Here is a 16041-nt window from a genome sequence, read left to right as displayed (position 1 = left end):
CCCCCCCCCCCGCCCCTCCACAGCTGAGACATCTCTCCGGGACTTCAGTTGCTGTCTGTGAGTGCCCAGCCAGCCCATTCACGCCTCCACCCCTCCTACCAGTCTCTATTGGGTCTCCATCTTTGGTCCTTTGGTATCAGGGTTCTCTCCTGTGAGTTTTCCATTGATTATTCAGGAAGGCTTTCTGTATTTCAGTTGTAATTCCAGCTTGTTCTGGGAGCATGTCCGTGCAGCATCCTCTTCCTCTGCCACCATTTTTATTCTCTCTCAGCAGTTTTGAGGAATGCTGGTCATGCACTTTGAAGAAAGTCCTGGAGAATACACTTGGTGGCCGCTCAGGCACCAGTGCCTTTAGAATGATAGAGCTGCGTCACCACATCAGGAATCTTCCTCATCTCCTCAACTCTAGGGCACAGCCATAGTTCCACATGGAGAAGAAGAGCTAGGTTGCAGGTTCGATCCGGGGCCCAGGACACCTACAAGAGGCAACTGATTGCTGTTTCTTTCTCACACTGATGTTTCTCTTTCTCTCTCTCTCTCCCTGCCCCCACTCTGGCATGTTCTTTTAGTCACTTCCTTTAACCATATATGTTTTTATATTCATAGCATTAGAGTATACATGCTATTCTAAATCGTGAAGTGTTTTCTTTTGTTTCTGGAATTTTTTACCTAATTCAAGATGAGGCCTAAAATAATTCAGAGTGTGGCTAAAAGAATTTTGAAACTTCAGAATTTTTTTTCTGAGTTTGTGTATGGAACTTTTGCTTCTTTTTCATTTAATAGCACAGACCTTTTTAAAAAAATTCTTTAATATTTAGTAAACTTCAAAATCCTTTCTACATTGCAGATCTATTATTTTAACGGATTTTTGGTTATAAATGAACATATAATTAGTTTTTTAAAAATCAAACTGTAGAGAAAGGATGGAATATAAATGTCTTCACTCCCCAGAATTAGCAGTTCTTCATTTACTTGCATATCCTTCCTGAGATTTCAGTACATATAAAATGTGTGTATCATTTCCTTCACCCCAAATGATATGCTGCACTATCATTTAGCCCATTTCACTTAGCAATATAACTTAAATACTTTTCTGTGTCAGAATGCAGAAAACAGCTAATAGTATTTCATTTAACCAGTCTTTTAGTGGACATTTAATTTAGAGTGTCGCCTTAACCTCAGTGTTTATATATCTTTACATGTTTTATATTTGCATTATTATTATATTTTGAATTTTGTTTAAAAAGATCTTGTGGAGATTTGTTTTTTGTTTCTTGGCTTGCAAACTTAATATTTACTATCTGGCTCTTTTATACAAATTTGCCACTCCTTGATCATTGGTACCTTTGTACCACTGCTTTGTGTTTTCTTTGTGACACTCTTCACTATATGGCATGTCTTATTTACTTAATGGTCTTGAACCACCACTTCCTCTCTTGAATACAAGCAAATCCCTGAGAGAAGAGGCTTTGTCCTTCTCATTTATTACTGTGTCTTTATCACCTGAACATTCTTGGCACATACTAGAAACTCCATAAATGTTAATTCAGCAATAACCATTTAAAGCAGAAGGAAGAGGGAGTCTTTTTATTTTTATGATCATCTTAAATACAGAAAAAGTTCTCTGATTTTAATGTAACCTCGGTGTCAGTATATGCATTCTTTATCTATCTCATTTTCTTTTATTTTACTTAGGCAAGATTATAGTTAGCACTCTACAGATTTTGCCTGGGGGTTAAAAGTCTAGATATCTGAGAATCCTTTTCTAAAATTTATTTACCTATCAGGATTTTATGAATGAAGTGGGAATTATAAGACTAATAAATGCTGTACTTCTCAATGATTCTTTTAAAATGTCTATTTTGCACTTACAGAATTATATTTTTAAGTGTAGTCTAGCTCCAAACCTAAAATTTGAACTGATTTAACTCATTTTTGGTTGATTCAACTTGATTCTAGCCTCATATTTACCATTCATATAATCAGTTAATTTTTGAAGGTCTGCCGCGTTCCAAGTATTATGTTTGGCATGTATGATTTTCTCCCAGTAATAAGCATGTTTGTAAAGAATATATATGTATTATATATGTAGCACTTCTAAAATAGAAAAAGATTTACATTGACACTGATATTAGTGCAGAGAATTCTTCTCTCTATCTCTGAAATGTTTTCCAAGTTGGTATTTTTATTGGCAAATTCATCAGGGTTTGTCTTAATCCTTTGAATAATCCCATTTTCGGGGTCTATTCTGGAGGTGCCCATTTATGATGCCCAAATCCCTCATACATGACTATACATCAGTTTGTTGCATGGGGGGCGAGGGGGAGGGGCGTGTGTGTGGCTTTAACAGAGTATGACTTTTTTACAACCGTTAGCAAGATACACAACTCTCTGTTCCTTCCCAGATGTGGTTATAGTATGTTCACAACAAGAGAAGAGAAAATGAAATGTGTGCGTGTCATTAGGGGTTTGGATAATTAAAATATATAAAAATGACATCAAAATGTTTAAAAATAAATAAAAAGAATTATGGCTTCCAAATTGTATGAATAGTATGTCTCTTATTTTTATCTTTATGTTTTTCTGTGAACATGTATTAGTATTTTGTCACCTGAAAAGATAGATACGTTTATTAATCAAATGCAGCAGTGATTTCTGTTCATCTGAAATAGAAATGTATATTTCACTGTTGAGAAGGATCATTGTGTTCCAGATTGCTTTTTGAACAGGTAAAAGTAATATTCCTGAAAATAACAGGGCACATTTTTTTATTTATATAGATATTCCTGATCAAGTTATAAGAGTTTTTAAAGCAGATCAACAAAGTTGCTACATTATCATCAGTAAAGACTCTACAGCTAAAGAAGTTGTTTGTCATGCTGTTCATGAATTTGGTTTGACTGGTGCATCCGACACATATTCTCTCTGTGAAGTTTCTGTTACTCCTGAGGGTGTCATAAAACAGAGAAGACTTCCGGACCAATTTTCCAAATTAGCTGATAGAATTCAGCTCAATGGAAGGTGAATGTGCTTATTATTAGTGAATGTACTTATTTCTAGATGTGTTTTTGAAGATTCCATGTTAAAACAGATATTTTAAATAGAAATATCATGTCTTAGGGCCACTGAGTTCCCTCTAAAATTGAAGTAGGATTTCTTATATTTGGCCCCAGCTTTTCTTATCTCCATAATTTTAGAAATGTATTCAAAATGGCGATCCAAACATGGGAAAAGTAAAGGGAAGACCGTTGTTAAATATTTTAGCTCTTTTTCTAAAATAAAGTTTTAGAAACACTGAAATAGTTCACTCTCCGTTTTATACAGAGAAGGAAACTAAATAATACATATCTTTACATGTATCTGATTTATTAATTTATAAATTTGTTTTCAATGTGACCATATGTACTTTGGGCAAAAGAAACCATAATTTTCACAATTTATTTTCTAAGTAGTTATCTTTTTATGAATATGTGGGAATTTAGAAAAAAATTTTTAATGTTTTGACAATAAAGAGGGAAAGTACTCTTTAAGTATAAAATAAATTATAAAAATCAATTTTTTTCTTTTAGGTATTATTTAAAAAATAACATGGAAACAGAGACCTTATGTTCAGATGAAGATGCTCAAGAACTAGTTAAGGAAAGCCAACTATCCATGCTGCAGCTCAGTACCGTTGAGCTGGCCACTCAGCTGTCAATGAGGGACTTTGATTTGTTTCGTAATATTGAGCCTACTGAATACATTGATGACCTTTTTAAGTTAGATTCCAAAACAGGAAATACTCACTTGAAAGAGTTTGAGGACATTGTAAACCAAGAGACATTTTGGGTTGCCTCAGAGGTTTTAACTGAATCGAATCAGCTTAAACGAATGAAGATTATTAAGCATTTTATTAAAATTGCACTTCATTGTCGAGAATGTAAGAACTTCAATTCCATGTTTGCAATAATAAGGTAAGTTTGTACAAATATGTGTACAATTTTGTCATAATATTAGACGTGAAACTGGTTTTCTGCTTAGGTATTAATGGCTAGGAAAGAAAAGGTTTAATAAATAGGTTTTTACTGAAAGTATTGTAAAGACTAATATATATCTTCCACTCTTGTGATACTGGCTTTTTGTCTTTGTTTCTCCCATCTTTCTGTTACTTAAACATTTTTTGGGTGGGGGTGGGTTGTGTGGATGATTGCTTCCCATTTTTCCTCCTTTTTCTCCCTTTGCATATTTGCTGCCCAACATTTGGTCTTTTTATCATCAGACTTCTATACTGTGCATCTTGCAGTACCTGCCTCACTGTGATCACAGCATTGTATTGATGCTCTAACCCAGTGTTTTTCAACCTTTTTCATCTCATGGTACACATAAACTAATTGCTAAAATTCTGTGGCACACCAGAAATAATTTTTTTTTTCCGATCTGGCAAAAAAAAATAGGTATAATTTTGATGCATTCACATGGATGGCTATTGTAATGTTGGCTGTTGTCATTTTTTAATTTGATAATATGAGGGAAAAGAAGTTTGTGCCTCTGACTAAACAGTCAGGTATTGCATGTTTTAAAAATTGTGGCACATCAATTGAAAATCACTGGTCTAGCTAAACATTTGTCAATTTTGTCATTTCAAAAAAACAGTTCTTAGTTTCATTGATCTTTTTTATTATTTTTCTGGCCTCTATTTTATTTTTTTCTGTTCTATGTTTATTTCCTTTTTTATCCTAACTTTGAGATAAGTTTCTTCTTTTTACAGTTCTTTGATGCATAAAGTTATTAGTAGGTAGTTTATTTGAGATATTTGTGTGTGTTTTTGTAATATGGATATTTATCACTATAAACTTCCATTTTGGAACTGTTTTCGCAGCATCCCATAGCTTTTGTTATGTTGTATATCTATTTTCCTTTGTTTAGAGATTTTTTTTAATTTTCCTTTTGTTTTCTTCTTCGGCACATTGGTGGTTCAGGGGTGTGTTGTTTAATTTCCACTTATTTGTAGATTTTCCAGTTCTTCTCTTGTTAATGCCTAGTTTCACACCATTGTGGTTTGGAAAGATACTAAGTATGATTTCAATCTTAACTTTATTAAGCTTTGTTTTGTGGCTTATCTTCAGATCTATCCTAGAGAATGTTCTGTGCATGCTTGAGAAGAATATGTATTCTACTGATGTTGGATGGAGTGTAATGGATATAGGGTCAATGTTGCCTTACTAGTTTTCTGTCTGTATGACCATTCATTGCTGAAAGTGGGATATTAAAGTCCCCCACTATTATTGTATTGTTGTCTATTTCTTTCTTCAGATCTGTTAGTATTTGCTGAATATATTTTGGCACTCCAGTGTTGAGTGCTCATATATTTACAATTATTGTGTCTTCGTGCAGAGTTCACCCTTTTATCATTATGTAATGTAAATGACCTTTTGTCTCTTGTTATCGTTTTTGGCTTAAAGTCTATTTTGTCTGACATAAATATAGCTAGCCCAGCTCTCTTTTGGTTTCTACTTATGTGGAATATATTTTTCCATCACCTTCACTTTGAGCTTCTGTGTGTCCTTTAAGTTGAAGTGACTTTTTTGTAAGCAACATATAGTTGGATCTTGTTTTTTTTTATCCATCCAACCATTCTGTGCCTTTTGATTGGAAAATTCAGTCCATTTACATTTAGTGTAATTATTGACATGTAAGGACTTACTACTTCCATTTTATATCTCATTTATTTATTTTCTGGCTGTTTTGTAATTCTTTTGTTCCTTCTCAACTCTTTTGCTGTGTTTTGTTGTAAATTGATGATTTTTTGTTGTGGTGTTCTTGGGACACATCATAGAAGGCAGGGTTCTTTTTTTTTTTTTTAATATGTTTTTATTGATTTTAGAGAAAGAGGAATGGGGAGATAGAACCATCGACGTGAGAGAGAAACATCTATCAGTTGCCTCCCGAATACACCCTGACTGGGGATCCTGGGGATCATACTGGTGACCTTTTGTTGCACAGGGTGATGCTCAACCAACTGTGCCACACTGGCCAGGGGCCCGAAGGCAGGGTTTTTTGGTAAAGACAATAATGCTGGTAAAACTAGAAAGCAGCAGGAAAAGAAGACAACCAAATATGAGATGGATTGACTCCATAAAAGAAGCCATAGGCATGAGAATACATACAGGAGTTGAACAGGGCTGTTGAGGACAGGATATTGTGGACATCACTCATTCATAGATTTCCACAGGAGTCAGAGTGGACTTAATGACACATAACATACACATGCTCTGATTCCCTTTTCTTTATCGTTTGTGAGTCTACTATAGGTTTTTGCTTTGTGGTTGCCATGAAACTTGCATAAAACAATTTATAACAGTCTATTTAATGCTAATTACTTCAATCACATATAAAACTCTACCCTTTAACTTCCATTTTATGTTTTTAATGTCACATTTACCTTTTATATAGTAGCTATAGTTATTGATATCTTGTCCTTTAACCTTTATACTCTAGTTGAGTGGTTAACACACCTCAAATTACAGTACTGAGATTTTGCAGAATTTTATTACCTTTTTCAAAGTGTTGTATATTTTCATGTGGTTTCACGTTACTACTAGTTTTCATTTCAATTTGAAGATCCCTTTTCAGCATTTCTTGTAAGGCAATTCTAGTGCTGATGAATTCTCAGCTTTTGTTTTTCTGGGAAGTGCTTTATTTCTCTAGTATAGTTTTGCCAGATTATTCTTGGTTGGTAGTTTTGGGTTTTTTTTTCAGCACTTCAAATGTATCATCCCATTCTCTCCTGGCCTATATGATTTCTGCTAAGAATTCTGCTAATAGTCTAATGGGGGTTCCTTTATAGGTTACCATTCTTTTTTCTCTTACTGCCTTTAGCATTCTCTCTCTTTCTTTGATTTTTGGCAGTTTTATTATAATGTGTTTTGAAGAAAGTTGTTTTGGATTGAAATAATGGAGTGATCTCGCTTCCTGAACTTGGATATTCAGATCTCTTCTCTGGTTTGGAAAGTTTTCTACCGTATTTCTTTAAATAGACTTTTTGCCTCCTTCTCCCTCCTAGAACTCCAATGGTTTGGATATTGATTTTTTTTTTTTATGGTTTTCTTTAGATCATGTAGGCTTTCTTTACTCTTTCTTTCTTTTTTTTCTTTTTTTTTTTTTCCTTTAACTGGGTTATTTCAAAGTTCCTAAACTCTGTCTCACTGATTCTTCCTTCTATTTGGTCTACGCTGGTGCCAGTGCTCTGTATTACACTTTTCATTTCATTGAATTTTTCAGCTTTAGATATTCGTTTGGTTCCTTTTTTGCTTTCTATCTTTTGAGTATGTATTATTTTCCTAATTTTATTGAATTATCCTGTGTGTATTTTTGTAGCTCATTTGAGTTTCCTTAAAACAACTATTTTGAATTCTTTACCAGGTAAATCATAGATCTCCATGTTCTGGGCTTAGTTATTGGAAGATTATTGTGAACTTTTGGTGAAGTAATATTTTCTTGATTATTGGAGTTTTGCATTTTGTTTTGTTTGTTTGTTTTTGCATTTGAGATAGCAGTTACCTCCTTTAGTTTTTACTGTCTTCAAGGTGAAAAAAAAAAAAAGGAAAAAAACCCTTTCATCAACCTTGCTATAGATTTTATTGTTTTGTTGTTGTTAATCCTCGCCCAAGGATATTTTTCCATTGATTTTTAGGGAGAGTGGAAGAGAGAGACAAAGAGAGAGAAATATTGATGTGAGAGACATCGATTGGTTGCCTCCTGCACGAGCCCCAACCAGGGTCCCGGCTGGGGAGGAGCTTGCAACCAAGGTACATGCTCTTGACTGGAATCAAACCAGAACCCTTTGGTCCTCATGCCAACACTCTCTACACTGAGCCAAACTGGCTAGGGCAACCTTCCTATAGCTTTGAGGCCTTCCCAGGTGTTGTGTGAACACACCTGCTCTATGCTTCCTGCTTTTTCTTGTGGCAGAATTATGAAGCTTGTGTCTTCTCTCAATCCTATAACACATCATGTCCATTGCTGGTAGCGTCTCTTTTGTTTTCTTGATGGTGGTCGTTTGTGGTTTCTCCTTTGCCTGCAGACACTGCGTATGCTCCCTCTACCAGAGAGCTTGGTCTCAGGACCTTACACAGGGAGTCAGCAGCAGAGCAGGGGGAGGTATGGGTTTGGTATAGGGTGCACTGCAGGTGCCCATGGGAGGGATCTGTAGGGGAGGTGTTCCCTTTGTCTCCTGGGTGGGCTTCCTGTTGTAATTCAGAAGCAGTCAGCAGGAACTGCATCCCTGAAACACCTTTCAGGAATCTCATATTCCACACACCTGATCTGCACCTTCCCCTCAGTAATGGAGCTTTCACTTTAATGCTCTGGACTCTGTGAGAGAGAAATGAGTGTCCTTGGCAGTGTCCCACACAGCTAAGGAAACCAGGCATTCACTCATTGGCTTTCCCTTCATCCCATGGGAGAAACCATGAGCCATCTAGTTTAGCCCTAAGTAGTGCAGGGTGGAATGATGCCAGTGAAGTCAAATTGTTCTTTTTACCTCCTTTAGTGCATCCAAACTCTTTTTGTTTTGTTTTGTTTTACTCCAACCAAATGTTGGAATTCTCCTCTGGAAACCTGGATTTTCACAAGGCTCTCTTGGCTGTAGGTGACTCCCCAAGTCAGTGTTTTGCAGGTGTTCTCAGACCACAGCTGAGAGAGGCTAGAACACTCCCAATCTCCTGTAGAACACTCCCAAACCTGTACCAAAGCTTAGCTACCTATTATCCGATACACCTGTGATTGAGGCTCCTCCCAGATCCCTTGGAGTATGGTGCAGGGTCCCACAACTCCATCAGAGGCACTTTTGTTCATGGATATATGCCTCATTTTTGTTGTTGGGGTGGGAGAATAAAATGAGGGACATCTTATGCTGCCATGATGCTGACATCACTCTGTCCAATTATCTCTTGGTTGAAGTTTGTGGGAATTATATTTTCTGAGCATATTCAAGCGCCTTTCTGTTGCCTTTGAACTTCAGTTTTTAGTTTGTCTAGCTTTAAAATTCTTTTCTCAAATGTTATTTCTTGGAAACTTCATAGACATTGGCTCCACAACTAGCATTTGATATAGCTGTTTAAGTTTCTGAAATTACTTCCCAGATTTTTTGTGTATCTCTAAAGTCATTTACCTTTTCATCTTTTTAGTTCTATACTAGGTTCTCTGGAACTGTGCTGTCTATTCAATCTGTAGATTCAATTCTTTTGTTTCTGGAATGTTTTTTCAAATTTTACCTTTAAATGTTGTTTTTTTCAGTTCCATTATTTTTGTTTTCTTCTTCAAGGATACCACTCACAGAGATTTTAGAGCTCCTTTGTCTTCCATATCTGTTGTCTTTCATCCTTTCCAACTGTACATTTCAATTGATTGCTTTTACTAATTGTTTTTTTCCATGTCACTTGCATGTTTTTTAGCAGTGTCATTTTTTGTTTATGTAGGTTCCAATGTGGCCTTCATTTCTCTGTTTGTTTTATTTTTTCTTCCCTTTTTTTTCTGAACTTTACTTTTTTTTATCAACTTCTCTTACCATGTTTTTTTTCTAAACTCTGATATCACTGCATTAAGCTCTTTACTTACTTTGTTAAATCATGGCTAGGTTGTTAATTATTCCCAGTTTTTATTTAATTGTTGGCAACATTGTTTTGCTTTGTTTTTTAAAATATTTGTTTTTCCTTGTGGCAGCTTGTTATAGATCCTGTGTTCATTCCTTCTTTTTATTTTTTTTTTATTTTATTTTATTTTATTTTATTTATTTTTTTTTCCTTCTTTTTAAATGACATGAGTTTTCTTATACCAACTATTTGCAGGAGGTTCCTGTGGGAGAGGAGCCAGGGTAGTATTAGAGGCTAGCAGGAATTGAACTTGTATGTGAATAGTTTTACTTTTTACTTCTTTTCAGCAAATGAAGATTGGCACCTTTGGGCTGTTTATAACTAAGAGTTTCTCCCTTCTATCCTGTCTCACTGTTAAATTGCTTCTGGCCATGATGTTCTATTACTGTGTGTACTGTTATCATTTTATTTTCCCTGACACTCTGCATGATAAAGAACAGAGTCTAGCCCCTGCCTAATTCTGTCAGCCTATGGTCTCTGTTGTGTTGTATCAAATAAGAGATTGCTGTTTTTGCCTTCAGGGTGATTACATGCTTTGGGAACTGTGCTTTACCGGCTTTCACTGAGATCTTCAGCTGTGACATCATTTTTCAGTATTTCACATACTTCTGATTTGACCTTGACTATTCTTTGTCATCCTTTCTAATGAGTTTAGGAGTTACAGATATCTATTTGTTTCGTTGGAAATGAAATTTGCATTGTTATTCATTTTTTGTAGTTGTTTGGAATGATTTCTGAGAAGCAAAGGGAACAAAGATATCGTCACACCTCAAAATAACACAAAAGAATATTTTAAATAAAAGGGTATGATTGAAAGTCAGGTGGCTTAGAATAAAAGTGGGATTACTGGTGAGAAAATTGAGACACTATTTATGTGCTATTCATGTGACAGCCTACCTATGGGATATTAGTATAGAAGTAAAGGGATGGGAAGAGTTGAAGCCTAATTGGCATGAATTATTTTTCAAGTTAGGGCTATCTGAGTGTGTTTAAAATCCTGTAGAACCGAGACATTGAATATATGGAAGCCCGGGGGGAAGGGATTAGAACCTAGGGATATGGAAGTAATGCAATCAGGGACATTAGTGTACAAAATCTCAGAGAAGGAAGATTGCCTCAGCCCCAGAATTACCTCACTACAGTTGTGCTCAGCATTACTTAAACCACTCACAAATAGATAGTATCTCCATAAAGTTATTTCTAAGTAAAACAAACAAAAATATTGTGATACTTGGTTTATTTTAAAGTTAAATGTGTGTTTTATGGAATTATTATTTGCCTATTAGCATGTAAACTATAAAGTAAAAGCTATAGGTATACAACTATAGGTAAGTAATGTAGTTTCTCTGAAAGAGGATTTTCCTGTTTTATGATCAAGGAATCCTTTTTATTTATTTATTTTATGGTTCTCTCTGTTTATTTCAACACATTGAAATATGGCCCTGCTTATTTTAGATTTATTAGAGAAACTTGGTTTATGCACTTTATCTGCCTGAGTTCTTTGTCTTACCCAGATCTCTTTTTAATGTTTTTATTCTCATCCTTGGCAGTGGCTTGAACCTGGCATCTGTAGCACGACTCAAAGGTACTTGGGAAAAGTTACCAAGCAAGTATGAGAAACACCTGCAAGATCTGCAAGACCTTTTTGATCCATCTAGAAACATGGCCAAGTATAGAAATATTCTTAGTAGTCAAAGCATGCAGCCTCCAATTATTCCACTCTTCCCCGTTGTCAAGAAAGATATGACATTTCTACATGAAGGTATTTAAAAGTTATTTGAAAATTAGCATGTTTAACTTCAGCTAATTTTAGAGAATTGTGATTTATTATATCAAATACTAGGGGCCCAGTGCACAAATTCGTGCACCTTGAAAGGAACTGTGGGCCGTGAGGCTGTGGTAGGCACAGGGGCGGATCTTGGCCCACCCTCCGCGTCCCCACCTGGCCCCTCCCACCATGGCCCCAGGTCCCCTGTCTGCCAGCAGCTCTGCTCCGGCCACCGCCATCCTACGTGGTGACGGCATGGAGCGATTGGGGCCGGCACCAGCAGCGGGTGCAAGCAGTAAGCTGCTGCCCCAATTGCCCCTCAGGAGCAGGGGGAGGTGGAGAAGCCCTCAGGGGCGATCAGGACCGGCAGCCATCACTTGCACCTTCTGGTGGCGCCGAGTGATCGGGACTGGCGCCAGGCACCGGCTGCAGGTGCAAGTGGGGCAGGCGCTGGCAGTGGGTGTGAGCGGCGGCTCTGGCGCCAGCAGCGGGTGTGAGCGAGGCTGGCACCGGCAGCAGGTACAAGCGCTGAGAAGGACTGTGGCATGCGGTAGCATAGAATTTTCAGTAACCACCAGAGGCTCGTCCCGATGAAAGCGATCGGCGCCCCACCTTGGTCTGGCACCCCTGCTCACCTGCTCCACCATCCCGCCACAGCCAGCTTCCAGCATGTTCCGCACACGCCCCCTGGTGGTGGTCAGTGCATGTCATAGAGACTGGTTCAGTTGTTCCCAGTTTGGTCTATTTTCATATTAGCCTTTTATTATATAGAATATCTTTTCAGCATAATATATATCACTAAAGTTTACCCAGTTAAATGCAGCAAATTTTAGGAATCATAGAGACCGGTTCAGTTGTTCCCAGTTTGGTCTATTTTCATATTAGCCTTTTATTATATAGGATATCTTTTCAGCATAATATATATCACTAAAGTTTACCCAGTTAAATGCAGCAAATTTTAGGAATCCAAAACCCACATCATTGAAAAGAACAAATTTAGATATCTACCCTCTTCATTTAAACATAAACTTCACTTAGACCAAGATCAGACATTTGAACATATTTGTTTTGTTTAGTAAAATATTTTAAACTTTTTTTTAATGACTCACCACAAACAGAAAAGTGTCCAAAACAAGTGAATACGTTTACAGAAACACCATGTAACCAACATCCAGGCCAAAAATAAAAACATTGCCAGCCTCCCAGGAGCCCAATACGTGCCCCTTCCCAATTACCATCCTCATCCCCTTCCCCAAAGATCACTACTCTTCTGACTTTGAATATTGTGGTGTAGTTTTACTTGTTCTTGAACTCTCTATAAAATAGAACCATAGGGTATGTTTGTCTTGTTATGTTTTGGTTTGATTTGTTTTTTGGCTCATTTTGGTCAACATTACAGATTTGGGAGATCTTTACATGTTTTTTAGTGTGTTTATACTTCATTTTCAAAACTATTTAGTATTCCCTTACATGAATGCAATACAGTGGATTTATCCATTTTGTTGATGAGCACTTGATGGTCTCCACTGTTCACCTGTTATGATTAATTTTGCTATTTTTGCACATATCCTTGCATATATCTCTCAGAGAACATGCATTTTTGTTTGATACAAGTTGTGTGGGATTTATGAGTCCTGATATTTGTATAACCAACTATAGAAAACATTTTGACATTATCTAGTCAAGTGGAACACTGCCAATGTTGTTAGAGTTCTCATTGTTCCTCATCCTTACCACACATGTTAAATTTATTTTTGTTTTTTACCTATTCCAACAGTAGTGTGGTTTTATTTGCATTTTCCTTATTATAATGAGGAAGAGCACCCTTTTATATATTTATTTGTCCTCTTGTCAATTGTCAATTTGGGTTTCTTGCCAATTTTTTATTAGGTAGTCAGCTATTAAATAAAATGTTTAAGAATTTTTTTTATAAACCCTGGGTATGAAACAAATTGTCTTAAGGTTTCTTTTGATGAACAGCAAGTTCCTAGTTTTAAAAGCCTGATTTGTTTATCTTTTACCATATGTTTCATCCAAAGTCTTCCTGAATTGTTGTGGGGGTTTTTTGTGGGTTATTTTGTTTGTTTTATTTTGTTTTGGTTGGGTTTGGGGGTTTTATTTGCATGGTATTTGTCCTACTCCATAAACTAGCTAACTATACACTATTTCAGCAATATTCAACCAGTGTGCTGCAAAATTTTTAAAACATGCAATACCTGACCTCTTTTCCCTTAGATTGTCATATTTAAAAAATGATAAAAGCCAATAATAGCTTTCTCGTGTGAATATATCAAAATTATACCTTTTTTTCAGGTCAGCAAAAATATATATTTTGGTATGTCTACAGAATTTTAGTAATTAGTGTATGTGAGTGATGAGATGGACAAGTTTGAAAATCAGTGCCCTATTTTACTATTTTGCTGGTGTTACACTAGACATAGCATTTCTACTTACTGATATTAGTTAGTTTAATATTCATTAGTACTTTTCTGTGTGTCAGGCAATACAAAGAACTTAGACCATTTAAATTTTATTTACTCACCTCTAAATTATATGCATTTGTTGCCATGCCCTTAAGTCCTACATGATACTATCATTGTTTAGTAAAGTCAGTATTTATTTAGCTTTACCCATACAATGATGATGTGTTACTATTTTTCATTCTTTTCTGCATTTCAAAGCTTCCATATAGATGGGGGATTTTTTTTCCCTATAGAAAGCTGTTTATTATTCCCTTAAGTGCAAGTCTGATGGTGATGAAATATCTTAGTTTTTGTTTATCTGAAAATATATTTACTTCATATTCATACTTAAAGCATAATTTTGGTGAGATAACATTCCGTCTTCTGGCTCCCATTGTTAATGTTAAGAAGTCAATTGTCAGTCTTACTTGCTGTTTCTTTGACTGTATTCTGCTCTTTTGCCCATAGCTGCTTTATAGTGTTCTTCTCTTTATTTGTGTTTTTCTCTACTTTTGCTATAATGTGATCAGGTGTGGGATTTTGGTTTTGTTTTAATTCTGACTTGTTTATAAAAGATCCTGAAACCTGCATTTTGATATTTTTCATCAGTTTTGAAAAATCCTCTCATTCTGTCTTCAAGTTTTTTATTGTCCTCCTGAGTTTTCTTTTAGGGATTTTTATTTCACTTCTGTTAGACCTGGTTACTGCCCCTATTATCTCATACTAGAGGCCCGGTGCACAAAAATTTGTGCACTCAGGGGGGAGAGGGGGTCCCTCAGCCCATCCTGTGCCCTCTCGCAGTCTGGGACCCCTCAGGAGATAATGACCTGCTGGCTTAGGCCTGCTCCTGGGTGGCAGAGGGCAGGCCCAATCCCTAAGTGCAGCCCCTGGTCGGGCTCAGAGCAGGGCTGATTGGGGAGTTGGGGCGCCGCCCCCTGTCATGCACAGAGCAGGGCGGATTGGGAGGTTGCGATGCCACCCCTAGTGACGCTCAGGGTACAGCCGATTGGGGGGTTGGGACACCGCCCCCTGTCACACTCAAGGCAGGGTCGATAGGGAAGTTGCGGCGCCACCCCCTGTCATGCACAGAGCAGGGCCCATCAGGGGGTTGGGGCTCCGTACCCTGTCACACACAGAGCAGGGCCGATCAGGGGGTTGAGGAGCTCCCCCCTGTCACGCACAGAGCAGGGCCCATCGGGGTTGGGGAGCTCCCCCCTATCAGGCACAGAGCAGGGCTGATCAGGGGGTTGGGGCGCCGCACCCTGTTATGCTGATCCCTGTGCCGGGAGGCCTCGCTGCTCCGCTGATCCTGGTGCCGGGAGGCATATTACCCTTTTACTATATAGGATAGAGGCCTGGTGCAAGGGTGGGGGCCGGCTGGTTTGCCCTGAAGGGTGTCCTGGATCAGGGTGGGGGTCCCCACTGCAGTGCCTGGCCAGTCTGGGTGAGGGGCTGAGGGCCGTTTTCAGGCTGGCGGGTGACTAAAGCTCCCAACCGCTCCTTTTTTTCTTTTTTTTCTTTTTTATTCTGGGCCAGCTTTAGCTCTGAGGCCTCGGCTGCTGAAAGCAGGTTTCTAGCCTTTGTTTACCTTCTGTATTTGAAACAGTGTTGCGGTCCTGCTGGCTGAAGCCTGGCTGACTAAAGAAGGTTTCTGGGGTTTGGTTTAGCTTCTATATTTGTTACTATGTTTCTTAGAGTGGCAGCTTAGAAGCCGGCAAGGCAGGTGGGGAAGCTTGGCTTCCTCCGTCACTGAAGCAAGCAAGCCTCCCTGTTCGCTTCAAGCTGCCTGGCTTCCGGCCGCCATCTTGGTTGGCAGTTAATTTGCATATTGCCCTGATTAGCCAATGGGAAGGGTAGCGGAGGTACAGCTAATTACCATGTTTCTCTTTTATTAGATAGGATACTGTTTTATGTATTTCTCATCTTTCTGTCTCACCATGCTTTATTCTGGATATTTTCTTCCAACCTGTTATTCAGTTAATTAATACTCTTTTTAGCTATGTCTAATTTACTGTTAAATTTATCAGTGAGTTCCTAATTACTCTGTGTGTGTTTTTCCAGTTTTATAGTTTACAAATTGTTTATTTTTTCATCTTCTTGATCTCTGCCAGAGTTCTCAGTGTTGTTGTTTTTATATCTTTACACATATTCAATATAGTTATTTTAAGTCTATCACTAT

The 16041-nt window shown here is 37.5% G+C and overlaps 1 protein-coding gene across 1 annotated transcript in view; it reads left to right on the top strand.

Moving 5' to 3' along the window:
* Positions 1-16041, top strand: part of RAPGEF6 (Rap guanine nucleotide exchange factor (GEF) 6) — a 188132-nt gene that overhangs the window by 140743 nt on the left and 31348 nt on the right. Inside the window, 3 exon segments of the mRNA XM_005865527.2 lie at positions 2781-3021; positions 3570-3953; positions 11183-11394. Of these exon segments, the coding sequence (XP_005865589.1) occupies positions 2781-3021; positions 3570-3953; positions 11183-11394 (837 nt within the window).

The sequence above is a fragment of the Myotis brandtii genome, unplaced genomic scaffold (assembly GCF_000412655.1).
Source record: "Myotis brandtii unplaced genomic scaffold, ASM41265v1 scaffold208, whole genome shotgun sequence".
Taxonomy (NCBI): domain Eukaryota; kingdom Metazoa; phylum Chordata; class Mammalia; order Chiroptera; family Vespertilionidae; genus Myotis; species Myotis brandtii.
The sequence above is the reverse complement of the archived record's forward strand: the minus strand, read 5'-3'. Positions and strand labels throughout refer to the sequence as shown.